The sequence below is a fragment of the Aspergillus piperis genome, assembly GCF_003184755.1.
Source record: "Aspergillus piperis CBS 112811 unplaced genomic scaffold BO85scaffold_2, whole genome shotgun sequence".
Lineage (NCBI taxonomy): Eukaryota > Fungi > Ascomycota > Eurotiomycetes > Eurotiales > Aspergillaceae > Aspergillus > Aspergillus piperis.
The window spans coordinates 2,070,751-2,094,993 of record NW_020291592.1 but is presented as its reverse complement, the minus strand read 5'-3'; the positions used below and the strand labels follow the sequence as shown (position 1 = coordinate 2,094,993).

At 51.9% G+C, this 24,243-nt stretch overlaps 8 protein-coding genes across 8 annotated transcripts; 5 read left to right on the top strand and 3 right to left on the bottom strand.

Moving 5' to 3' along the window:
- Positions 1 to 49: 49 nt before the first annotated feature.
- Positions 50 to 2,317, top strand: BO85DRAFT_445595 (putative cell cycle control protein (Cwf19)). The gene is made up of 2 exons (XM_025659300.1): positions 50 to 1,356; positions 1,405 to 2,317. The coding sequence occupies exons 1-2, from the start codon at positions 67 to 69 to the stop codon at positions 2,230 to 2,232; spliced, it is 2,118 nt and encodes a 705-aa protein (XP_025520096.1). The 5' UTR covers positions 50 to 66; the 3' UTR covers positions 2,233 to 2,317.
- A 322-nt stretch (positions 2,318 to 2,639) lies between these two features.
- BO85DRAFT_445594 (D-mandelate dehydrogenase-like dehydrogenase) lies at positions 2,640 to 4,198 on the top strand. The gene is made up of 5 exons (XM_025659299.1): positions 2,640 to 2,763; positions 2,892 to 3,106; positions 3,204 to 3,616; positions 3,694 to 3,933; positions 4,001 to 4,198. Exons 1-5 carry the CDS (start codon positions 2,711 to 2,713, stop codon positions 4,097 to 4,099), a joined length of 1,020 nt encoding a protein of 339 aa, XP_025520095.1. The 5' UTR covers positions 2,640 to 2,710; the 3' UTR covers positions 4,100 to 4,198.
- Positions 4,199 to 4,368: 170 nt separating this feature from the next.
- On the bottom strand, positions 4,369 to 7,504 carry BO85DRAFT_127982 (putative C6 finger domain protein). The gene is made up of 3 exons (XM_025653965.1): positions 6,287 to 7,504; positions 5,528 to 5,930; positions 4,369 to 5,477 (listed from the first exon to the last, which is right to left on the bottom strand). Exons 1-3 carry the CDS (start codon positions 7,364 to 7,366, stop codon positions 4,615 to 4,617), a joined length of 2,346 nt encoding a protein of 781 aa, XP_025520094.1. The 5' UTR covers positions 7,367 to 7,504; the 3' UTR covers positions 4,369 to 4,614.
- A 1,415-nt stretch (positions 7,505 to 8,919) lies between these two features.
- BO85DRAFT_127938 (putative formin binding protein) lies at positions 8,920 to 10,232 on the bottom strand. The gene is made up of 2 exons (XM_025653964.1): positions 9,965 to 10,232; positions 8,920 to 9,913 (listed from the first exon to the last, which is right to left on the bottom strand). The coding sequence occupies exons 1-2, from the start codon at positions 9,986 to 9,988 to the stop codon at positions 9,053 to 9,055; spliced, it is 885 nt and encodes a 294-aa protein (XP_025520093.1). The 5' UTR covers positions 9,989 to 10,232; the 3' UTR covers positions 8,920 to 9,052.
- BO85DRAFT_465957 (uncharacterized protein) lies at positions 10,197 to 14,602 on the top strand (the record flags this gene model as incomplete). Its single annotated transcript, XM_025662097.1, has 6 exons — positions 10,197 to 10,300; positions 10,359 to 10,666; positions 10,736 to 11,761; positions 12,226 to 12,304; positions 12,496 to 12,856; positions 12,902 to 14,602. The coding sequence occupies exons 1-6, from the start codon at positions 10,260 to 10,262 to the stop codon at positions 14,600 to 14,602; spliced, it is 3,516 nt and encodes a 1,171-aa protein (XP_025520092.1). The 5' UTR covers positions 10,197 to 10,259.
- Positions 14,603 to 17,484: 2,882 nt separating this feature from the next.
- Positions 17,485 to 18,878, bottom strand: gldB (putative glycerol dehydrogenase (GldB)). The gene is made up of 2 exons (XM_025662672.1): positions 18,273 to 18,878; positions 17,485 to 18,212 (listed from the first exon to the last, which is right to left on the bottom strand). Exons 1-2 carry the CDS (start codon positions 18,678 to 18,680, stop codon positions 17,643 to 17,645), a joined length of 978 nt encoding a protein of 325 aa, XP_025520091.1. The 5' UTR covers positions 18,681 to 18,878; the 3' UTR covers positions 17,485 to 17,642.
- Positions 18,879 to 19,919: 1,041 nt separating this feature from the next.
- BO85DRAFT_127925 (uncharacterized protein) lies at positions 19,920 to 20,389 on the top strand. The gene has a single exon (XM_025653963.1). It carries the CDS (start codon positions 20,020 to 20,022, stop codon positions 20,335 to 20,337), a length of 318 nt encoding a protein of 105 aa, XP_025520090.1. The 5' UTR covers positions 19,920 to 20,019; the 3' UTR covers positions 20,338 to 20,389.
- Positions 20,390 to 20,472: 83 nt separating this feature from the next.
- BO85DRAFT_484182 (phosphatidyl synthase) lies at positions 20,473 to 21,903 on the top strand (the record flags this gene model as incomplete). The annotated part of the gene is made up of 1 exon (XM_025663217.1): positions 20,473 to 21,903. The coding sequence occupies one exon, from the start codon at positions 20,473 to 20,475 to the stop codon at positions 21,901 to 21,903; it is 1,431 nt and encodes a 476-aa protein (XP_025520089.1).
- Between the last annotated feature and the right edge of the window lie 2,340 nt (positions 21,904 to 24,243).

Below are 24,243 nucleotides of genomic sequence, written 5' to 3'. Positions count from 1 at the left end.
ATTCCGTCCGCAGCCTTTTCTTCGCTTCTTCCTCATTTCTCTTTCCTCAGCAGCTCAACCATCACAATGACACTCGAGGATTTCGAAAAATCGCTAGCGGAGGAGCAGGAACACAGGCGTGAGAAGAGCGACAGGAGTCGGCATCGCCATCACCGCGACCGTGATCGTGACCGTGACCGTGACCGCAGCCGAGAGCGCAGACACCACCACCGCCGTCACCGCTCGTCCAGATCGAGAGAGCGCGACCATGAGAGACGCCGGGATTCGCGGCGTAGCGAGGACGACGGACATCGTCATAAGCGATCGCGCCACTCGACCGACCATGGAGATGATCGTGATCATGCACACAAGCGCCGACACCGCGACAGCAGAGATGAGACGGACGCGCCTGCCCCGGTGGAGGAAGTCGTACAGGAAGAGCCTACGCGCATGAAGAGAGATGCCTGGATGCAGCCGGATGGGCTCGATGTCGACTACGTTCAGAGACGCAATACGACGCGTTTGGAAGAGGAACCAAAGCCGAAGATGCTGCAGGCGGACTTTGAGCTGAAAATCCACGGCAAGGAGCTCAACACCCATTTACACGATTTGAAGGAGGGCAAAGTGCTGGAGGAGATTGAAGAACAACCAGCGCAGCATGAGGTGGACTATACGTTTGGTGATGAGGGTGCTCAGTGGAGAATGACTAGGCTCAAGGCCGTCTATCGGGAGGCAGAGGAGACTGGCAAATCGGTCGAGGAGGTCGCCATGAACCGGTTCGGGGACCTACGATCATTTGATGATGCACGGGAGGAAGAAGCAGAATTGGACCGCCGCGAACGGTACGGTGAAGGTTACGTGGGCAAGGAGAAGCCTACGGGTGAACTCTTTCAGGAGAGAAAGCTGGAGGAGGACGTCCACCGCGATCCCCATGAAAATCTCCGCAGCCCAGGCAAGGAACTTGATGCCCAGGGCCAAGGCAAGACAATGGAAACTGTGCCACCGCCAAACACAACACAACATCTGGATCTGACGGCTCTCAACCGTTTGAAGGCTCAAATGATGAAAGCCAAGCTCAAGCGCGCGCCAGATGCAGCAGAGCTCGAGGAGCGCTATAATGCAGCGGCAGCTGCTATGTCCAACCGGAAAGAATCCGATGTGGTGGTTCTGGGCGTCATGGAGAACCGGATGCTGGCTGGCACTCGGAACGAAGTGAAGGCGGTTGAAAACCGGCGCGGCCGTGAACGTGGCAAGGTAGAGGAAAACGACGAAATGACAATTGAGGACATGGTTCAGGAAGAGCGTCGCACCCGGGGGCAATTTGGAGGCGACGGTCGACGGATGGCGGAGCGCATTGCCAAAGACTCGAAATTTGAGGTGAGTACATTACCAAAATACTCACGAATACAATGCTAACGTAGCCAGAATGACCTGGAATACATGGACGACAATGCCTCCAAGCTGGCCAAACGTGTGCACCGATCCGAGATCGACATCAAGAACATCACCATCAACGAGCTGCAAAAGATGAACCGCATCCTCGACAACTGTCCTCTCTGCCACCACGAGGACACGAATACGCCGCCCGTTGCACCCGTAGTGGCATTAGCAACGCGGGTCTTCCTCACTCTTCCCACGGAGCCCGAGCTCAACGAGGGCTGTGCCACCATTGTTCCCATCCAGCACCGCACGAACCTACTCGAGTGCGATGACGATGAATGGGAAGAAATCCGAAACTTCATGAAGAGTCTAACCCGCATGTATCATGACCAGGGTCGCGACGTGATCTTCTACGAGAACGCAGCTCAGCCGCATCGCATGCGACACGCCGCCATGGAAGTGGTCCCTCTGCCCTACAGTCTCGGAGAGACATCTCCGGCCTTCTTCAAGGAAGCCATCCTCTCCTCGGACGCAGAGTGGTCCCAGCACCGCAAGCTGATCGACACCCTAGCCAAGTCCAAGCAAGGTATGGGACGGAGTGCATTCCGGCGGTCGATTGCGCGGGAAATGCCCTACTTCCATGTATGGTTTGAGCTAGACGGCGGACTGGGCCATGTGGTGGAGGATGAGAACCGCTGGCCTCGGGGGGATCTTTTCGCCCGAGAAGTCATCGGAGGAATGCTGGATCTGGCGCCGGATGTGATTAAGCGGCAGGGACGCTGGCATCGCGGTGGAGATCGGCGGGTGGCTGGCTTTCAGAAACGATGGAGGAAGTTCGACTGGACGCGCGTGTTGGTGGAGGGCGCACCCTAAACTCTGGTGGAGTTAGTTTACTTAGTTAGTCTGTAGTTATAATGAAAGCGCTTCGTATGACTCACTCAGTCATCCTTAACTATAGCCATTGATGTCTCTATATACTCTACATCGCACCAACCGGAGATGAAGCCGAAGTGTCAACTCGATAACGGGAGCGGGGCCGTGGGGGTTATTTCCCTATCTCTCTTCTGTATAGACTGTTATCCTTCCATTTTTCTCTAATTCCTTCTTTCCTATCTGGCATTTACTCGCAGTCCTCTTCTCTCAGTACTCCAAACACTGTAAGCCAATTCCCGTTTCCCAAATAGTAATCTCCTCGTGGAGTCCCACCCCCACTCGGTATATAACCGCCCGAGGATCTATCTTCGGCAACCCCCACGACATTTACCTCTCTCCAATACTTCTCTCACTTACCTTCCTCCCCTCTACTCCCTAACGAAAACCCATAATCAATCAGTTACACAAATAAAAAACAATGGGCTCCAGCGACCCCAAACCCAAAGTCCTTCTCCTCGGAGACATCATCCAGTACGTCTACACACCCTCCATCACTACCTATCAATCACATCACATCATCATCCCCGCACCCAAAACACTACCCCTCCAAACAACCAACCAACCCACCACCACATACTAACAAGAATAATCTCCAACAGCGCCCACAAAACCTGGTCCTCCCTCTCCGACATCGCCGACCTAATCCGCCCAACAGCCACGAACCGCACCGAATTCATCCAAGAATGCCAATCCGGCGCCCTAGACGGCGTCATCGCCGCATACCGCACCTTCGACAGCGTGAAAATCACCGGTCTGGTTGACGAGGAACTCGTCAATGCGTTGCCTAAGTCGTTGGTTTATCTGGCTCATTGCGGTATGCTCACCTCTCCCTAACATAGAAATCCACTATAAACCCTCCAGACACCACTATCGAAACGAACAAATATACTAAAGAATGATTCTAAATGCAGGAGCCGGCTACGACCAAATCGACCCGCACGCATGCAGCGCGCGATCCCCAACCCCCATCCGGATCTCCAACGTCCCCACAGCCGTGGACGACGCCACCGCCGATGTAAACATGTTCCTGATCATCGGAGCACTGCGGAACTTCAACGCGGGCATGCACGCCCTCCGCGAGGGCAAGTGGCGGGGCCAGCCTGCGCCGCGACTGGGACATGATCCGCAGGGTAAAGTACTGGGGATTCTGGGGATGGGTGGGATCGGGAGAAATTTGAAGAAGAAGGCGGAGGCGTTTGGGATGCAGGTGATTTATCATAATCGGAGGAAGCTGAGTGAGGAGTTGGCGGATGGGGCGAGGTATGTGAGTTTTGATGAGTTGTTGGCGGAGAGTGATGTGGTTAGTTTGAATTTGCCGTTGAATGTGAGTATCCTTCATACACACTTTTTTGTGGCCTTTTGGGTGGTTTGGGTTGGGGGGTATGTGCTGACGATGGATAGAAACATACTCGCCATATTATCAGCACGGCTGAGTTCGCCAAGATGAAGGATGGTGTCGTGGTTGTAAATACTGCGCGCGGTGCTGTTATGGATGAGGAGGCGCTCGTGCAGGCGCTTGATAGTGGGAAGGTGTATTCGGCTGGACTGGATGTCTTTGAGGAGGAGCCGACGGTGCATCCGGGTTTGGTCCGCAATCCGAATGTCTTGTTGGTGCCGCATATGGGTACTTGGACTGTTGAGGTGGGTGTTCCCTTACTATCTATTGTAATGATGGTGATTTATCTGAGTACTAATGCTATGGCTACAGACGCAAACTGGCATGGAGGAGTGGGCGATTGAGAATGTCCGCATGGCGCTGGAGACGGGCAAGTTGAAGAGTCCCATTCCAGAGCAGGCGGATCTATGAATACCATATTGTACACAGTACATACACTAGACTACGATAGAGGGTGCCAGTCGCAGGTACATATATACAAGATGTTCATTATTCATTCTTCTGCAAAAAAGTCTCGCGGCTTGTCCGGGCATCCCCATTCAAGCAAGCGAATTGAGCCATGATATAGATAGATAATCGACAAGAATGTAAACCACCACCTTATCAGCAATGCAGCCGTAATAACGCCATGATAACTGCCATCCAGCTGCAGCGAAACTGAAGCGAATCAACTCCGGAGTCGTGATGCGACGGCTTCCCCGTATGTCCGCAGTCCGGGAGAGAGAAGCATGGCCCACCAACCGGTTCCATCCAATCTGGGCCAGAGTTGGGGGAAATGTGAACAATAAGCTGGCAACAATGAATGAGCAAAGCAAAGTAAAGAGAAAGGAAAATCTAGTTAAACATCATCAAAGGTAGTCGCCAATCGCTTTTTCATATTACAGGTCGCAAATAGATATCGTCAGTGCATGCCAGCCGGCTCGGATCTACTCCCGCGAGACAATCCAGGACCGAACCACCATGCCGCATATGCGCTTGATCACCTGGGTGGTGCCTTTGCCGCCCGCTTCCTGCTCCAGGAACTTCTGCGCCACGTACAGCTTCGCCCCCGCGTCCTTCTCGTTCGTCGTAATTGGTTGCGGGAAGCTGCGCGGGAAGTCTGCCCACCGCTGGCCCAGATGCCGGGCAATGGCAATCGAGTAGATCACGTCACGGTTCTCGAAGGTATCCAGCAAGGTACGGCACCGTGCGAGCGTGTCATCGATCTCCTTGGCCGAGCTCGCTTCGTTATCGTGCAGCGTCAAGAAGTGTCCGATCGAGCTCCAGAAATCCAACGACCGCTGCGTCAGCTGATCGGGCAACAAAGGAGGGTTGGCTGCTGGCTCCCGGGTTGGAAACTGCGCCAGCGGGTTCGAGTCCAGGTGTTCTCCCGTGATCATCGACTCAATGACATCCAACCGCTTGGCAGCGGCCAAAAGATCGAATTCTGGTTGAGTTCCCGTAGAGACATTCATCACATGGCGACACAAAGTCATGGAGCTCCAGACGACCGACGCTTCGAAGCTCTCCAACCGCGCCAGCACATTGGGATCGCCCAGGTTGGGATCATTGAACGCATCGATCAACGCAGAATACTCAGCCATGAGCTGCGCGTTGGCCAAAAGATGTGTCAATGCCTTCTCCTGGAACCACCGAGTCTCGAAGAACTTGTCAATGGCGGGGGCGTATGTCGCCAGGAAGACCGCCTGAATTTCTTCCAGACGGTTTGGCGGGAGGGACGTAATCGGGTGAGGGGGAGGGGGTGGAATGCCGCGTAGTGCGAGAAGGTCGCTGATCTGAACTTGTTTTACTGCTCACAGTTAACAGACGTACCGCAAAACACTCTTGGATGAAGCTTACATCTGACGTTGGTCGGCTCTGACGGGGTAGCGCTGGTGCTTGTCATGGCGGGATTGACCGTCGGCTGCAGACCTCCTTCCACGGCATGCTGAATGCTGGCCATGTTGTTATTGTTGTTCACGTCCAGCGATGGGTCAATTGCAGTGCCGTAATCGTAGCGTTCACTCGGCCGGGCAGGCGACTCAGACGGGGCAAACGGTTGGGAGGCAGCTGGCATGTAACCCGGAGGCGCAGCGGGATATGAAGTGGAGGGATCCTGAGGATTGACCACCAAGGAAGGATGAGGATTGGGAGCAGGCTGAATGGCGGAAGGCGTGGGTTGCTGCTTAAACACGGGGTCGTAACCTAAGCATTCACGCTTGCTCTTGACACAGTTGCGGCAGACAGGATGCCCTTCGTCACACTAAAAATAACGGTCAGTGGCAAAACTCAGCCGACAGAGAGTGGTCTGCTAGAGCTTGGGAAGTAATAAAACAAAAGAATAAGCACGAGGAAGGAGGTTGAGGGATGGCAGCGAAAAAAGGCAGCGCAGGCAGGCGGGGAGCACAGCGATAGGCGAGTGGGCGCAAACAACAACAAGCGACCGGCGGGGTTGCTGCTGCACAAGCGAAAGGCCCGCCCCCTCCGCCATTCCTTCCTCTCCCCGCCTCTCTGTGCCTTTCTAAACTCAACTGCATCGCCCTTTTCTCTCCCTCCAATCCCGTCGCAATTAATGCTGAGGGGTCGAATTTTCTTCTGTCATATTTTGCTGGTACGTACCTTGATTCTTCGCTTACGACAGGTGAGACACCCCGTCTTCGTCCGACGTTTCACCTCCTTCTTATGCCGTCCGCCCGACAACAGCTTGTTGGGATCTCCCGGTAGCTGATAGCGCATCTGCGCGTTTGCATTCATGCCCATCTGCCCGACATTGGTAGGGTATCCGGTCATGTACTGGCCCACTGACGGCATCGGAGGCATATTGGATGGCATCGGTGAGCCAATAGGTGCCTGGGGGATCTGCGACGATTGTCCCGAAATGGCATGATGATCCATGGGCTGCATCGAAGGCGCATTCATTGAGGGGGAATGGCTCTGATGGTTGTGGTACATGTCCGATCCTTGTTGCGGCTGTTGTTGCTGCTGCTGATACTGATGCGGCTGTGGCTGCCCCGGCGTATATTGCTGCGGCTGCTGCGACGGTGTATGTTGTGGCGCAGGCGTAGACTGATGGGAGGGTGAATGTGAATGCTGCGGTGGCTGCGCATATTGCTGATGATATGGCTGCTGCGGTTGGGGGGTGTGACCCGGCGTCGTCTGCTGCTGCTGCCCTGGCTGCTGCTGATGTTGTTGCTGCAGTTGTTGCGACTGTTGCTGGGCTGGCTGTTGCAGCGGGGTGCCATTCACAGGAGACTGATACGTAGGAGCAGGCGTAGATGACTGTCCGGATTGCTCGGTAAAATCAAAGCTGGATGTTCCTGGCCCTGAATGCGTAGGCTCCGACACATGACCTTCGTTGATCAACGACTTGGTGTCAGGAAAGGAAAAGTCAGGCTCTCCGCCCGGCAAATGCCCATCTGCAGCCGGCAGTGTAGTGTCCAGTGGTGGCAGCGAGGTGTCAATGGGCGGCAAGGAGGGTATTGTCGCATCGATCGGGGGCAGCGAATGATCAAGGTTTGGTAGGTGATCGTCCATTGCCGGCATAGTAGAATCGATCGGAGGCAGAGATGTGTCTATCGGTGGAAGGGAATGGTCTGTCGTTGTCGACTGCGTGGTCTCAACAGGTGGTGATTCGGTCGATTCAGGAGCCGGGTTAGGCGGCTCGCCCGACGTGTTCGTCGGCTCTGTAGTGTCGGCCATCTCACTGGTGAAGTAGATTCACTTGGGAGCTCGAGAACACTGGATAAATGAATGTTGAATAGGATCAAACAACAGTGAGATGAGGACTTGTCGAGGACACGTAGAACTCTGCGGCTGAAAGAACTTGCAGGGGTGCAACGATCGCGAGGTGCTATTTTCTCTAGTCTGGAAGACAGGCGTGTTAGTGACCAGACCTCGGCCCAGAAATTCCATGCACCCTCAAAAGCACCGCAACTGCCGCCCGAAGTGGTATCTGGCTGTGAATGTAAGGGACAGTCAACGGGTTCCGGCGTCTGGGTTTGCGCATGGTCGCGACGGAGTGAGCTGCTGTTGATGCTCCACGGCTTGACCGCGCATCGGAGGACTTTCATAGGCCACGACTCTCGAGTCGATGGCCAGAAACTCAACGGAGCAGTCTGCAGGATGGTCTTTCTCGAAATTTGCAGATCCGATGGCAGTGCTGGTATCGGAACCCAGGTGACGTTGAATGCGACCGTCAGGGAATTCCCTCCATGTCGCCCAAACGTGGCACTTCAACGGCGCAACCACCACAGACATTTGCCATCTCGTAACATCCAACGGCCATCCCGGACCTTCTTTTCTTTTCTGCGAGCGTCGACTCTTGTGCGAGCGGCCAAATCCCCGACTGGAGAAGGGAAGGCAGCGGAGTTGGGCGGGCGCGTTTCGGGAGGCAGGCAGATCGGGGCAGGCAAATGGGAAAGAAGCTCTCGTTAACTTACCATGCACTGGGCCAGATAAGCGAAAAGAAGCGAGCCGAATGACTATAGCACCAAAACACGCAATTCGGCACCAGACAGTCTCCGCATTAGGGGTGGGGGTTGGAGCTGGGATTGCGATTAAAATTGTTGTTGCGCCCGCAAAAGAGAAAGAAAGAGAGAAGAGCTTCGGGCCCGCTTGAAGACTCTCTTTTCTCCCCCGGACTTTTGCCAACGCTTGCCAGTTTTGCGCCAAATTTCCATCGGCAGAGAAAAAAAAAAAGGAACCAGCCAGTGGCAACTCAACCCGACAACCATGAATGGCTGCACGCATCTATTAACAACAACACTCATTTAGATTCAATTTAGAAGCTGTGTGAGATTATACTAATTGATAATATTAATGGAACACTATATGACCTTATAGTCTCAACTATCTTCTTCATCATCCCGGCTAGAGGCCTTGGCTAAACCTCAGCTGGTCTCTGAATACATTCCCTATGGTATATGAACCCGCCGTTCTACTTGTGTCTATCTGACAGTGTCGTCTCTCTTTGTATGATGTCGATATCATATCATTCTTGTAGACCAGCTTGGTTGATGGCTGCATGTATCCCCATGGAAGCAGTCCAGCATCTGCCACCGGTCTGTGCACAACTCGGACCAGCCGTTCTTGATATTCAGCTTCAGGTTCCACATTTGTAATTCTGTAAATGCCAGATTAAGTCATCTGTATGCCGCTCGGCTTCGGATTTCTTAAACACGATCAAGACTTGTCATCGTAATCGCATTACCATCCGTCCTTCTTCAGCAATGTTTGCTAGACCCCAGCCGCCTGGCAGATGCGATCAACAAGTTTGATTTCGCTGACGGTAATGCATCGTCAATATTGCACTGGAGTAATGATGAGAACCGCCAACACGTAACAGCTCCACGTATTTCCGTAAAATGCTGGCCGTGATGGGTGCCGTTACTTTCTCATGACCTTGGCCTTGCGCTTCTTGAAAACGACCCCCACAGCTGGAGCGTCTTTCGGCTCCTCTTTTGTCGCAGGAGCCGAGGGGGCAGTCTCACTCTCCTGCTTGACCTGAGACGGCTCACCAGTCTCAGGAGCTGCTGCATCTCCTTCTGACTTGACCGGCATGAACTGGCCCTTAACGGTTTCCGGTGCATTCTCAGGCTCCGGCTCCGGCGCCGACTCAGCAGGAGTTGAAGGTTTACCCTTTTTGATATCTTTCGTAGACTCCAAAAGAGCATCAAGATCAGTGTCCTCTTGGGCGCCGGGATAGACTCGGGTCCGGGAGCCCCAGCCCTTACTGACGAATCGTTCAGCTTCTTGTTTTGCCTCTTCCTCCTCCTCGTCACGCTCTTCATGCTTTCGTTTGCGTACCCCTAATGACTGGCTGGCCTTTGATTCCTCCGAAGGTTGTACAACTTTCTCCGACAGCGTTTGCCACTCTCCGGCCAAAGCCATCTCACTGCGGTATTCTTCCGGAATAGCAATACCCATCTCTGCTAGCTGTGCCATTTGTCGTTTTCTTTCTTCCAAAGAAACAGGTCGCTCCTGAGGTTTGGGCGCCGGTGCGGGCGCACGTTTCCAGGGCGCAGCATCCCTGTCTTTCCCACCCGCAGGTCCGGCCACGGTCTGGCGCAGTCGCTCAACCTCATTCTTCGCTCTTTGCGCTTCGCGCTGTTGTTGTTCATTGTTCCGATGGATGTCGCGAAGGAAGCGCTTCAGATTACCCTGATGTTTGGCCGTAGCCTCATGTTGAGACTTTTCGAAGGCGGTATCGCGAATGAAGATCTTGCATTGCTTGCACCAAAACTTGGGCTATGTCGAAGTCAGTGCTGAGACACGGGAGATGGGAAAGCTTCTGCCTACCGCTGATTTCCAATACTCCGCCATGGTTGTGGACCACTTGTCTGAATTCTTTCTGTAATCGGCCGGAAGATGGATGGACTGCCGGTTGCCAAGATGATATCACGCTGCTCGCTGCGTTCCCGACCCGGTGCCGCTAGTCCCAAAAGGGAATTAAGTTGTCGCCTGCCCTGTACTCTGTGAGACTATAAAGACTCAAAAGAGACCTTCAGGTCTTTAGATTAGAAATAATATATTCGACCACATTGGTTTGTTTAGCAGCCAGTTACGCCTTTCTGGCGATATATTACTTGTTGTGATGGCTTCCTCTACGGTGGTTGAATACGAGTTTGGTGGACCGTAAGCACAAGCCTAACCCGGACCTTTGGGCCTTGATATATTGACGAATTACCGGTAGCCTAGGAGCCACTGCCATCACCATTGGCCTACCTCTACTCTTGACTTTCTTTGCCTTCGGCTGTAACGATGTATCGGGCTGTCCTGTACCTTCGCTGTTGAGCCCTCGCACTTTCACTTGGGAGAAGTGGGCCGCGGAGACCGGGTGGCCTGAAGGTGGAATACGGGCACTCTTCGACTGGAAAGTGACCGTTGCAGTGCTGGCATACTATGTCTTTGTTTTACTCCTCTGGAGACTTCTCCCGGCGCAGAAGGTTCATGGCACTAAACTGGTCCATCACGGTCGTCCCCTCGAGTACCGCATGAATGGTAATTATATACATCCATGTCCCAGGCTGTCATGTGCTTCGGTTGAACTGCGCTGACAATCCTTGACAGCATTCTCGACCAGTGTTGCCGTTTTCGCTGCTTGCGCAATTGGCACATACTTGCAAGGTGCCGAATTTCCCGTGTGGACGTATATCGTGGATCACTATGTGCAAATCTTGACGGCCAATGTGTTGGTATCATTTGCCCTCGCCACCTACCTCTATATCAGCAGCTTCAGCGTGGACACCAAGTATCCCAATAAAGATCTTCGCGAACTAGCGGCCGGTGGGAGGACAGACAATATCATCTACGATTTCTACATTGGCCGGGAGTTGAACCCCCGCGTCACTCTTCCACTCTTTGGGGAGATTGACATTAAGACTTGGTGCGAGATGTATCCTGGCTTGACTGGTTGGATACTGCTTGATCTTGCCTTTGTCGCCAAACAATATCGCAATTTTGGCTATGTCTCCGACAGCATTCTATTGATCACCTTCTTTCAGGGGTTCTACGTGCTCAATAGCCATTATAATGAGTTAGGGCTTCTGACTATGATGGATATCACCACTGATGGCATGGGGTTTATGCTCTCCTTTGGCGATCTCGTCTGGGTGCCCTTTTTATACTCAACACAATGTCGTTATTTGTCCGTCTATCCGCTGCAGCTGGGGTGGTTGAACATCGCAGTTGTGAGCGCCGTCTTTGCCCTGGGACTGTATATTTTCCGGGCCGCCAACGACCAGAAGCACATGTTCCGCACGCACCCCAACGATCCGAGTGTGGCAGGCCTGTCGTACATTCAAACCCAGCGGGGAACTAGGCTACTCACAGCTGGATGGTGGGGAATGTCACGTCACATCAACTACTTTGGGGATTGGCTCCAAGCATTGCCCTTCAGTTTGCCCACGGGCATGGCAGGGTATCTCATCTACCCGGCAGGGAGCATTGTGGCGGCCTCTCAGAGCTTCCAGATGATAGACGGGCGCAAGGTCGTCCAGGGCGAAGCCCAAGGCTGGGGAATAATCTTCACCTACTTCTACGTGCTGTACTTTGCAATCTTGTTGATGCACCGGGAACGTAGAGACGATGCTATGTGTGCGGCAAAGTATGGCGAAGACTGGGAGAAGTATCGGCGGGCAGTCCGGTGGAGAATCCTGCCCTGGATATATTAGACTTCGATAGTTAGATGGGTAGCTGAGCTAAGTATCATTAAGTAGAATCAAGTGTATGGAGTCTAATATGCTAGCCAATCATCAGTGTTCCGAAGGCTCAAATAAGATGATGGTAGTCTGCAGATAGCGGAGATGAGGGTAATCCTCCCTACAACTCTGATGGTTGGCAGGGCAACGGGAACAAACGGCGGCCGGACCAACAACAGCAAATCCACTTCACTCTCCTCCATCATCCTGCTCGCGTTGGGATATTCCCGTGTTACTCAGTATCGCTATTCGGTATCATCCTTTTATCTCAGCGAAGCCCGGTAAATTATCTCGTTATATTCTACAAATTCACCATCTACCGGCTTCAAGTCCCTCCTTCCCGATCTCGCTTGACGTCAGCGCCGAAACACACATTCCGCCGCGGATTCACCATGAAGATGGCGGACTTCGTCTGTCCTTCCGACACATTCCAGGCATGGTGAGTCCATCCTTCTCTTTGGACGGCCTAAATGTCCGCTGTCTGTTGGGAACTCAATGTGGGAGATCTGTTGCGCCACCGCCATGTTGCGGCCCCCCTTTTCTCCCACCATCGACAGTTCTCCGATAAACATCATTCAGCCGTGATCGACGCCTTGTTTTCCCCTCACCAACATCTTACTCTCTTTGCAGCCCTCCACATCTACGAGCCACCTTCTCTCAGGAGGACCGATTCAGATTTACCCCTGTCAAAGCTACCAGAGCCGCCCCCCGTCCCTGGGAACGCAAACCATCAACCGCATTCCGCGCCCGCGGCAAGTCGCGTAAGGTCTGGAAGCGCTTTCGCACTTCGTTCAACAGCATGAAAGCTCTGCAGCAATTGATTGCGGCAGAGCGTCATACCGTCGACGACGACCTACATTTGGAGATCAACACGTCGCGGAACCCCGGCCTCCGCCGCGGTGTCAAGCGCAGGTGTTTCGCTCTGGAAGCGGACGCCTTGGAGGATAGTGTGCGCGGGCGCTCGTTCTTGGAAACACAGTGGGAGTCCGAGGTTAATGGACGACGACGTAAGTTTATCCTCCTGGTGCTTTAAGAGATTATCCAGTTGGATGGACTAACGACCCCAGGCAAACTTCCCCTAATCTACAGTGACTTTGTCGACATCCCCGATGAGCCGGTTGAAAACGACAGCCTACAACCAGAAGAGTCGTGTGACGATGTGAAGGACGACCAGGAAGTGCCCACGTCGACGTTGGAGGAAGAGCTCGCGGAGAACCCTGCCAATATGGACGAATCCCCCAGTCTGATTCCGGAAACCCCCACTAAATTGGCGTCCGACGCAGCCTATAGCCGCTCGCTACATGGCCTGTCGCCGCTAGTGGTTGGTGGCATGGTGTTCGGCACTCCAGACTTAAGAACCCGCGAGGACGTCGAACAGCCGACTGTGCATCTGTCCGACGCAATTGAAGACGAACCTACGACTCCGCAGGATGATGGCCATGATGAAGACACGGTTTCTACGATGATCGGTGAAGAGCACACCGACGAAGAGCCGACTGTGCCTGTCGACGTAGAAACTCTAGACGAACCGGCCGCGGCTACGGTCGCTGCACCCGTGCAGGAATTAACGAGTGCGCAGGAGTCAACGCTCGTTCGGTCGGCACTCCGAAGCTCATTAGATGGAGAAGATACTGAGTTGCTCAACAACTTCTTGTCCAAGGCCAAAGCTAAGCGCGAGGCCAAAGCCGCTATGGTCGCTCAGGAGCAGGAGCAGGAGCAGGAGACCGACAAGACTGAGCCTGAACCGGAGGTGCCGGTTATTGTTGCGTCTCCCACACCGGCGCGCCGCGCGTTGGAAGACCTTGATACCAACTCGCCCTCACCGCAGAAGCCTCAGCTGTCGCCTACAAAGGAGAAAGATGAGGCCAGTCCGCAGCCATCTAGTCCTCGACGCAGCACTCGACCTCGCACCGTTCGCTCTTCCAACCTGTTGACGACCATTACTGCTGCGGCTGCAGTACGCAACACACTGTCACTCCGCCGTGCCAAGGGCACAGAATTCGTCTTCTTGCAGCGCACCGAGGCCCAGGAGCTGGCCCTTACGACGCGGCGAAACACGCGACTGAATAAGGGCAATGCACAGGCACCGAAGTTCGTTTTGCAGGGTCTCACACGCAAGTCGCCAGCATCTGGGAAGAAGGCCGACACCGCCCCTTGCACAGATAGCGAGACGACGGGAGACGTCTCGGAGCGACCACGCAAAACGGCAAAGAAGCATGTGTCGTGGAACGACGAGGAACTGGTGCAGTTCGACGACGGATCAGAGGCAGCAAAGGGCGACGAGCATGACGTTGCGAGCCGCGGAAGCAAGGGCAAAAGCCCCGAGAAAAGAAAGGCAGCCAGTAGCCGAACAACGCGGTCTCAAGTGGCGCAGAAGAGTGGTGGGGAGGATCGCGCCGATGCAGCGGCTACTGCACCCGCTACTGCAACGCCTCGGACGCGGCGCGTGCGCCGGCTGGGTCCCGGAGCACCCAAAGCCGACTCGACGGCTGCAACAGCCGTCAGCAATGTTTCCCTGTCCTCTCCGTCGTCGCCCACCAGCGACAACAGCGCGAGCACGGCCGAGCAGCGCAAGAAGCTGACCCCCAAGTCGCCGAGGCGGGTCCCGGCGACGCCGTCGAAGCCTGCAAGCGACAGCATCAAGACATCACTCCGCAGCAGTAGCGCGAAGACCAACCTGCTGAAGATCAACGCTGGGTCGACGCCAGTGCCTCGGAAGATGCGTCCGCGCGCGTGAATATGATATTGTTGATATCCTCGTTTGCTTTCTCGTTTATTTGGCGTTTCGGGATAGTGTACATACGGGGGAACCGATAGGGAAGGCGTTTGGTCTGATGGCAGTTGCAGAATCGAATTACTACGTTAATCTGAGTATAATTGTTTACTCTCATACAATAGCAGGATAGGTATCAGTAGCAGGTAACTATCCTGAATATTTCTGATACAACCTAAAAGCAAGAAATGCAACACATGGACCTCACTCAGCCTTGCTGTTCCACCATCACATTCAGATCTACACTGCACAGCACCCTCACATCCTTACAGCTGATAGTATGCACCGCGGAGGTGCAGTTCCCTGGTAATCCATGGATATGTATCCAAGCTATAGACTACTCACACCCACACACACCTTATATTTCCTCATACATGATGGATTTCTGCATGTCTCTGCACGATGATATAACGTCTGCGTTGGGGGATAAGGTTTCCCGCCCTGCATTGTACATACTTTACAGTTAGTAGCTGGGTTGCAGGTTGATGCAGTGGGAATTGATTAGTATTGAAGTTGATGGAGGGTGGTGCCGGTGAGTTACTATTCTGGATGTGGTGTTGATGTATATTTTGTTGTTGAGGATGATACTACTAGTACTACGTACTAGATACACTCCGTAATAGTAGTAGGGACTAGAGGCTGGTTGTAGGTAGAGGGTCATTACTTACTACCAGTTAGTCTAAGTAGTACTAGTAACCTATAGGAAAGTGTAACGAATATATACTGATATATCCGCATGGACTTCAATTACAATATATGGTTGTAGATACCCCGTGCAATTTAATTAGTATTCAAACTAGTCGGTTTGGTATAGTATTCCATCCTAACCTAATGGAAAATATCTATTCCCTTAGCCGTTGCGATCATACTAATGCGGAGAGAATATACAACCACACCCTCATTCAAAATGTATACTGAGCTTTGACTACCATCATCATCATCATCAACTGCAAGTTCAATAAACTTTGGCACAGCAAACACATGTCGACGATCACCCATCACACTACTACTACAAATTAACTAAAGTAGTAGTACACAATACCTCCCCTCAATCACCACATCTCCAATTAAACCACACTAACTACGTACCCCAATTCCTCCCTTCCTCTCCCATTAATCCCTCAAATCTCAAAAAATTACCCCACATCTTATCCCCCATCCCACCTACTAAATAAGTACACAGTCTACTTTTACTACTTCTACTCCATATACCACACAGCTAGTACTAAGAACTAACGAAGCGCAAATCCCACGCAGATCCAAAGCCAAAAAAGAACAAATACAAACTAACAACTGAACAAAGTTCAGCCCAGGATGCAATTAGCTTTTCGCTGAAGTTCCCTATTTCAGGGCGCATATCGCGGGTAGACTCGGACTACTTATTATGGAGTAAGTAACTAAGATAGGTACTTGGATATTTTGTAGTTTAGTAAGTAAGTACTTCGGTGTATGAGGCAGGGTTGATGGATCCGAATTCGAGATATGTTTGTCTGATTGATTGATTGAGTGATTGATTGATTGATCCTGGATGGATTCAGGCACCAGTACCAACCAACCAACCGTAACCGGTGTATATGGTCAATATTGCTGCTACTTTCTCTAGACGAATGATATCTTTCTACCGACTAGATAAGTAAGTAGGTAGCGAAGATAGAAAGATGGATGGATGGTTATACTCCGTATTCAGAAACATACCAAGTGGACCATTATCCATCCATCCATCCAACATAAATAATCCCTCAAAACATACACACAGATAGTACTACTCCTGGTATACCATCCAATCCACCGTATCACATTCAATCCCGATAAATGTACTCCGTACACAGTATCCATAACTCCATCAATCCTCTATCCCGACTGGACAAATCCTAGTATACCGGGTTTCTTACCCCTCTCTACGTACTACTACTTACTCCGTAGTACGTAGTATCACATCAACGAGATAAAATAATTGAATACCAAGTACTAGGGCTAGGGCACCATCACAACCAATCCCCCCCTCCCATCCCCACTCCCCCAAACAGTACTAACTACTAACACGCAAGCCCCCTTACCCAATTCAGCCATTCGGTGTTTTAGGGCTTCTTCCACATTTGCCCACCGAGGAGGAACCCGGGTACTACCTATATTCCGAGATTCTCCGACACGAGCCCATGACTAGCCTGCTTCGGTTAGAGTACCGGTCCCCCTCCATCTCCTTTGTGTTAATTGTTTTGGTTCCAGGTACGCTTGATACATACATACATCATGATGAAAAGCCATTTGCCATGCAATAAAGGAATTAATACAAGGATTCGTAGTATATATGTAAAGAAATATGTAGTGATGTGGTCGATGAAGGTTCTAGATTGCTCGTTATGAAAAGTTTTGCCACATAATATTCTTATTATTATTTTTTACTTCTCTTTTAGATGCTATCTTCATTGTTTCGTAGTTAAGTGTCTTAGATATTTTTTGTGTTGTTGGATGTTAAAAGGGAGGAATGGAGGAATTGCTCTGACGTCATTGCGCACTAGCCCCGTCAACGCATGGAGGACAGTCCTCCGACACTCCGAGTAAGTAACCTAACTTACTAGCTAGGATTAGTCCCGTTTCTCCCGTCTCCATCAAGCCACTTAGTCTTTTGCTAAATGTGATTCGGCTGGCAAGCACATGCATGCATGCATGAATGGGTTGAGGTTTCATTTGCGAACTGTTGGTGGGAGCGACAATTTCATGGCTGGGATTGGCGGATAGGTGGTTTCCTATTATTAAATTATTATTTTTTATGATGGTCCTTTTCTAATTGTCTTGTCTATTTTGTATTCTAGGGGAAAAAGGGGAATGGAAAGTGAAATACATGGATTGCTTTCTATACGTATTGTATTGTGGTGTAATCTGTTTTTGCTTTGATTGCTAGATACACATTTCATCTCAATTCGTCCATCCACTCATAAGCTCATTCGGTCCAATTTTACTGGTTTATGGCCTGCATAAATCAAAAATCGCTCTCTATCATCATCTAAGCGGACAGGTTCTTGGCGGTCTCCTCGGGCCACACGTCGTAGCCAAAGGTGTCCTTCATGTTGACGAAGCGGAAGTGACGACCCTCGGCCACCTTGTTGACGGCCTCGTACTCCTCATCCGTGAGCTGGATGCTCTTGAAGTTGGACTCGATACGGGCGGGGTTGGAGCTCTTGGGGAGCACAACGTAGCCACGACGCAGACCCCAGGCGATGAGCACCTGCGCCAGAGTGTAGCCGCCCTTCTTGGCGATGTCGTTCAGCGTCTGGTTCTCGCTGACCTTCTCACCCGTCGTGGGGACCTGGTTCTGGGAGCCCAGGGGAGAGTAGGCCTCGGGCAGGATGTCGTTCTTGAAGCAGTAGTCAACGAGCTCCTGGTTGGGCAGGAAGGGGTGGATCTCGATCTGGTTGACGTGAGGCTTGACCTCGGCGTACTCGAGGAGCTTCTCCAGACCCTCGATGGTCCAGTTGGAGACACCGATCGCCTTGGCCTTGCCCTCCTTGTAGATCTTCTCCATGGCCCTCCAGGTGGGCTCGGGGTTCTCAGTGAGATCCTTGAGGATCACGTACTACAGGAGTTTCAAGTCAGCTCTGCTGTGATGCTAGAATTATGGGGAAAATAGACATACCTTTCCATCAGGGCCAATCTTGGGCTTCTCCTGAGTCTCCTTCTCGGCAGCAATGGGCCAGTGAACGAGGAAGAGGTCAATGTAGTCGACCTTGAGCTTCTTGAGGGAGCTCTCAATGGACCACTGCACGTCCTCGGGGCGGTGGAGGTGGTTCCAGACCTTGGTGCAGATGAAGATGTCCTCACGCTTGACGGAGGGGTTGGCAGCGAGGAAGTCCTTGACGGCATCACCAACCTCACCCTCGTTCAGGTAGTACCAGGCACAGTCGAGGTGACGGTATCCGGTGTTGAGAGCACAGGTGACAGCCTTGTAGGTCTCACCAGTGGCACCCTCGTTGGCGAAGGTACCGAAACCGACGCCGGGGATCTTGACGCCGTTGCTAAGAGTGAAGGACTGTCCGGAAGACATAGTTGTGTAAGGGTATCGAAGTGATGGGGAAAAGAAGGAATTGGGTATAATTGGTATAGTTGAAGAGGAAGAAGAGGCAGAGAAGCCGAGGGATGAGTACAAATAGCGGGTGGGAGGGGAAGAAGTCACTTGGTGGTATGGGCGAGGAGGGGCTCTCGTTGAGAAGGCAACTTTACAGGCAAGAAAAGCAAGTGGGGTGGAGGGGGGTGTGTTGATGAGGGGTATGATGCTATTGCTGCTACTAATTATATTATGCAGGGTCATTTTCTTTGACTTTTCAGTTTGCGGTATGTACACTTGTACTTTTTACTTCACCAAGCTATCTTGGAAAAGAACCATCCATGCTTGACCTTGGTGTTCGATAATTTTCTTTTCCAAGCTCGAGCTTGGGGGAGCTCCTGGACAAATTTCCCTGTGAAGCTTCCATGACGGCATGGACACGTTTTGGTTTTTGGCCTGAGGAAAGAAAGCCCACTTTTTTCTGGATCCGATTAATTCATTTTGAATTTCTCATTTCCCAAACCAGACGGGGAAATTGCAATTACCAAAAAAACGAGAGACATGGAGCCCATGACATCATTGGATGTATTGGTTTCGAAACGGCGCGAGCGTTTGACCCGCCGCCGCCCGCTCGATCGTCATCGGCTCCAGCGATCTGTGGCTCGTTCGTGAGTGGAATGCCCGTAGCGACCAATCATTGTCCCACACAGTCCCGCTGGCACCCCCTCCTGTCCACTCAACTTGCAGCAGCTTCTTCCTTCTTGAGTGGTTCGTCCTGCGAACAAATTTCCAGCCTGGCCAATAATGTCTCACAGAATCCGGTGATGCCACTCCCCAGTAGCCCTCCCGCCCCGCCGCGGTGGGCAAGTTCAGGCTGCCATCTGCAGCCACGATGCTGCGCCGGCAGTGAAAGTGGTGTGAAGAGTGGGACTTTTTGTGGTGTGTGTGTGTATATGTGTGTGTCTGTTTAATGCCTCAGAACTCCCCGCCCCGAAACTGTTCCGAAAGGAGTAGTAACTTGAATACCTGCATGGTAATTGGCATTGGCATTTGTTATGCGTGTGTGTGTGCTGTGTGTATGTTGTAGTATTGAGCATGTCATAAATTACCACCAGCCAGGGTCCAGCGGTCACAGTCTTGAAAGATTACAACAGAGCTCCACCTACAACCTGCCCAGAAAAAGAAGTAGTGGACTTTCTTTTATTGTAAGACCAGTTACTTACTAGACTAAACTACATCCATCAAGCTGCCATTGTTGGCTCCGCTCTCCTCCAGCGAAACTACGAAATGTCGCAGCTAATCATCTCCCCGTAAATAATGACGACGAGAATTCCTAGGGATGATGATACGCCCCTCCCAACCCAGTCGGTGGATCCGGATGGCTGATTTGGCCGCAGCGCTGTCTCCGTATGGCTGCACCCAGGATAAACACCCTCCTTGTCGGTGGTACGCCTTCTCCCCTCGTCCGCTGGGACCTTACCGCCACTGTAGTTCTGCTGAAGAAAGCTTGTTATATATGATCCTCTTCGCCTCCCTTCTCTTTCTTTTCCATCTTCATCCTTCTCTTTCACATCATCCTCCTCTTCCATCTTCCTCCGGTGACAATTGCTTGCAGGTGACGCCCATTGGTTGTCTTCCTGTTTTCGTCTCCGAGTGATATCATCCTTATATCCTTCCTATCTTATCAGCATCTATCTCCCTCCCCCTCCTATATATTCTTTCAACTCTCCTGACCCTTTGGTCTTTTGTCAATTGAACCCCTCTATAACCTCAATTCCTTCAGCAATTCATCATGCCTCGCTTCGACGACGCTGACTTCGCCGTGGACGCTGCCCCTGCTCCGGGTGCCCGCTCCCCCCGCGATGCTCGTGGTAGCGCTGCTGGCTCTCTGCCCATCCCCAACGATGCTGGCAACACTGTCGAGATCCCCGCTACTCGCAGCTCCATCAGCGATGCTGCTCAGTACATGCACAACCTGAGCTTTGCTCCCTCCTCCCGGGACCGTCGTGGCTCCCGCAACTCCTTTGGCACTTCCCTGCCCATCCCCAGATCTCCCCGTGTCTCTCGTCTTTCCTCGGTGGTCACTGCGGATGTTTCCCGCGACATCCTGGCCTCTCAGGTCCAGGACATGTCCAAGGAGAAGGTCGCTGCCGCCAAGAACATGGCCTTCGCTTTCGATATCGATGGTGTCCTGGCCCACGGTAACGAGGCCATTCCGGAGGCCAAGGAGGCCCTCGCGATGCTCAACGGTGACAACGAGCTGGGCATCAAGATCCCTTACATTCTCCTGACCAACGGTGGTGGTAAGACTGAGGACGAGCGCTGCGCTCAGCTCACCGAGGTCCTTGGCTGCCCCATCTCCACCGACCAGTTCATCCAGTCTCACACCCCAATGCAGGCGTTGGCCGAGTACTACGAGACCGTCCTGGTCTGCGGTGGTGAGAAGCAGAAGATCCGCAAGGTCGCTGAGAACTACGGCTTCAAGAACGTCATCCACCCCAAGGATGTTCTCGCCTGGGACCCCACCATCTCCCCCTGGGGCTGCTTCCACGAGGAGGACCGTCTCGAGGCCAAGCCCCGCGACTTCTCCAAGATCAAGTTCGACGCTATCCTGGTGTTCGCCGACTCTCGCGACTACGCCACTGACATGCAGCTCATCATGGACCTCCTCCTGGCCGAGGACGGAAAGCTGCTGACCCGCGCCAAGGACCCCGTTGCTTCCCGCATTCCGGTCTACTTCTCCCAGGGTGACCTGGTCTTCCCTACCGACCACAAGGGTCCCCCCCGTCTGACCCAGGGTCTCTTCCGTATCTCCATTGAGGCTCAGTACAAGGCCCTCACCGGTGTCGACCTGGAGCGTGTCGTCTACGGCAAGCCCGAGCGCGCCACCTACACCTACGCCGATGAGGTCATGAAGGCCTGGATGGAGCAGATCCACAACGAGAACCGTCTGCCCGAGAACATCTACATGGTCGGTGACAACCCAGCCTCCGACATCTGCGGTGGTAACATGCACGGCTGGAACACCTGTCTGGTGCGCACCGGTGTCTTCCAGGGCAAGGACAACGACGACAACAACCCGGCCAACTTCGGTGTCTTCCCCAACGTCCTGGAGGCCGTCAAGTCTGCCGTCCGCAAGGAACTCGGCCAGGACTTCAAGTTCAAGTGGAACCCCAAGGTCAACCCCGTCCTCCACGGCGACGGTGCCTCTGCTGTCGAGTAAACGCATTAACATCGGCGCTTGCTTTTTCTTTCTCTCCACACCACTTTTTCTCATCCATTTTGTTCACATCTTGATCGATGTTAGACATTTCTTTTGCATGTTACGGCTTACGGATTTGGACTACTGATATCCATCGTCGCTCCTGGGCCACAAAAAATCGCCATCAGCGAGTCGACTGATTTTGTTTTGGTTTTATTGTTTGTTTCCTTTTTGGACTCTTAGACTGGGTTTTTCATTTTTCTCCCACTGTCATGTTCACATACACATTTCACATACCAATGATGTCTCTTCCACTGGGCTGGTTAGATGGATTGGATAGGTTCAGGTTACTTTTAGACTTTTTGCTTTTTGCTTTTGGTTACATGGAAATCTACTACAACCCTGCAATGTTGCAGCCGGTTTCTTTCCCACCCACCCAATAACCGTTCTCAGTAAAATCAAGTAACTTCCAATAAACTTCGTCACGAGTAGTAAAGTAAAAGTAAAAACTTAACCATTTGAACCGTTCTACCTCTTATCCCATTCTCGAAAAACTCTGGTACCGAGTCGTGACGACATTGTCGCCGCGTGCGGTCGGACTTTGAAACTCAATTTTCCTGCTGTCATTTCATCTGAAACCCTCAAATGAGAAGTTAGGAATTGAGGGTAGTAATCTCGGGTCCTCATCCAATGAGATAACCTGAGTATCTCAGCGGAAGCTTCCGATCCAACCACCCATCCCGTGTACGAGATCCCCGAGCGTTGGGTAATTAAGTGGTGGTGGTGGTGGTGGTGGCTGCTGCTGCTGCTTTCGAGCCGAGCGATGGATCGATACTTACATTCCCGTTCCGGTTCCCGATGCGGGCGGGTTTGGGCTTGGCTGGGGGGTTATTCTCGGAACGTCCCGGGTGTCACTTCACTTGAGTAGTATCGGATTCAGGTCTTCTCGGGAATTAGTTTCGGGCGTCGTTCTCGATTAGGACTGTTATACGATTTTGCGTAGTAATTCATTCGTTGATGCATGCATGCTGCATATACTAGTGTAGTGGGAAATAGTGATCCTGTCATGCAATGGCAGTGGATGATTTGATGAATTTGATGCAACTTCGGCTCGGGGTCGGAGTCGTGGTCAGGGTTGCTCGTCTCGGGCTGGGGTTGCTGGACATCTACCGAGTCCGGGAAAATGTAGTGCAGGGGGAGGAGTTCTACGGTATTCCTGTGGAGGGGCATGGCGGGGTTAAGTGCTGTCTGGTATTGGAGGTATGCTAGTGGTTTAGTATGCTTCTTCTGCTCAATGATGTACCTGACGGTGGGTTGTTCTTGTTTGGATGGTTTGAATGTCATGGAGAGCGCTTATTTCATTTTCTTCTTGCAGGGACTTGGTTAGCATACTGCAATCGCGATAAGTAGGAGGGATTAGAAGGAAGGGTTGGAGTAACTATACCTTTGATAGGACTGATTTTGTTATTGTCGTTTTTGACCAATTTCAATTCCCACTGCAAGTTGCAATATCGGGGAACCAGTTCCGTAGATGTGTGCTCTGAATATGAGATCATGAGGGCCTTCTTATTACTACTTCTTCTGGCTGATATGGATGAGCAATAGCCGCATACTCAATGATCATCTTAGTAGGCAAGTCTGTTGACAAGTATAGCATATCAATGTGTATATTGGCTGGAATTGCTGATATCTATAGATTCTATAGTCCTGTGCCCAAGAGGTGGGCTGTAGTCCGGATATGCATGCTTTGTATAAATTTTCGAAGAGAAGACCGAATGGATAGTCATGTTGCTAGGACTTGATCCGGCTAACCGGGGTACAAGTGTTTAGGTACATTTGTAGCAGTTTAGTTCGTATCTGACTCGAAGGACAGTGAGAGTACTCTTTTGCTCGCCATCATCCATCTATGGTTCACCAATCGGACTGGGCTTCAATGTGATGTCACACGGATGATCATTGAACCAGCATGCCTGTAGTAGGTATAGATATCCCACGTGGGAGTAGTTTGTGGGCATCAGTTTAAGCTTCTGCAGCAGCTAAGTGAGACGTCAAATCGTGTGTGGTGTTCCATGTGTAACAACATAAGGCACATAGCAGGTTTGAGACGCGGAATGTTGGAATATATCCGGTGGATACATGACGAAGATCCAAGACTGACCGGATCTAACAAGGTTCTGGTGTGTATCGTGCGTCTTTCTGCAGATAAGCAAAGTTTTGGCGTCAAGTACATGTACCAAGTATGCGGATGGAGAAGGTGATGGGCGTATAGGTAGTCAATAAAGGGTAGTGGACTGATGATTGCAAGGGTGCTGGCCGTCAGATTTTAACTTTTTCTGGTGGCTTCGTATTGACTAGTGCATG

What these genes read in the sequence shown, in the direction of transcription:
- BO85DRAFT_445594 (XM_025659299.1), top strand. Translation starts at nt 2,711, where the DNA reads ATGGGCTCCAGCGACCCCAAACCCAAAGTCCTTCTCCTCGGAGACATC. An exon ending in GTTTGAATTTGCCGTTGAAT is followed by an intron (nt 3,617 to 3,693) that starts GTGAGTATCCTT and finishes GACGATGGATAG; the next exon opens with AAACATACTCGCCATATTAT. An exon ending in TGGGTACTTGGACTGTTGAG is followed by an intron (nt 3,934 to 4,000) that starts GTGGGTGTTCCC and finishes CTATGGCTACAG; the next exon opens with ACGCAAACTGGCATGGAGGA.
- BO85DRAFT_127925 (XM_025653963.1), top strand. Translation starts at nt 20,020, where the DNA reads ATGATGATACGCCCCTCCCAACCCAGTCGGTGGATCCGGATGGCTGAT.
- BO85DRAFT_445595 (XM_025659300.1), top strand. Translation starts at nt 67, where the DNA reads ATGACACTCGAGGATTTCGAAAAATCGCTAGCGGAGGAGCAGGAACAC. An exon ending in CCAAAGACTCGAAATTTGAG is followed by an intron (nt 1,357 to 1,404) that starts GTGAGTACATTA and finishes TAACGTAGCCAG; the next exon opens with AATGACCTGGAATACATGGA.
- gldB (XM_025662672.1), bottom strand. Translation starts at nt 18,680, where the DNA reads ATGTCTTCCGGACAGTCCTTCACTCTTAGCAACGGCGTCAAGATCCCC. An exon ending in AGATTGGCCCTGATGGAAAG is followed by an intron (nt 18,213 to 18,272) that starts GTATGTCTATTT and finishes AAACTCCTGTAG; the next exon opens with TACGTGATCCTCAAGGATCT.
- BO85DRAFT_127982 (XM_025653965.1), bottom strand. Translation starts at nt 7,366, where the DNA reads ATGGCCGACACTACAGAGCCGACGAACACGTCGGGCGAGCCGCCTAAC. An exon ending in GTCGTAAGCGAAGAATCAAG is followed by an intron (nt 5,931 to 6,286) that starts GTACGTACCAGC and finishes CGTTATTTTTAG; the next exon opens with TGTGACGAAGGGCATCCTGT. An exon ending in AGAGCCGACCAACGTCAGAT is followed by an intron (nt 5,478 to 5,527) that starts GTAAGCTTCATC and finishes AACTGTGAGCAG; the next exon opens with TAAAACAAGTTCAGATCAGC.
- BO85DRAFT_127938 (XM_025653964.1), bottom strand. Translation starts at nt 9,988, where the DNA reads ATGGCGGAGTATTGGAAATCAGCG. An exon ending in CGGAGTATTGGAAATCAGCG is followed by an intron (nt 9,914 to 9,964) that starts GTAGGCAGAAGC and finishes ACTTCGACATAG; the next exon opens with CCCAAGTTTTGGTGCAAGCA.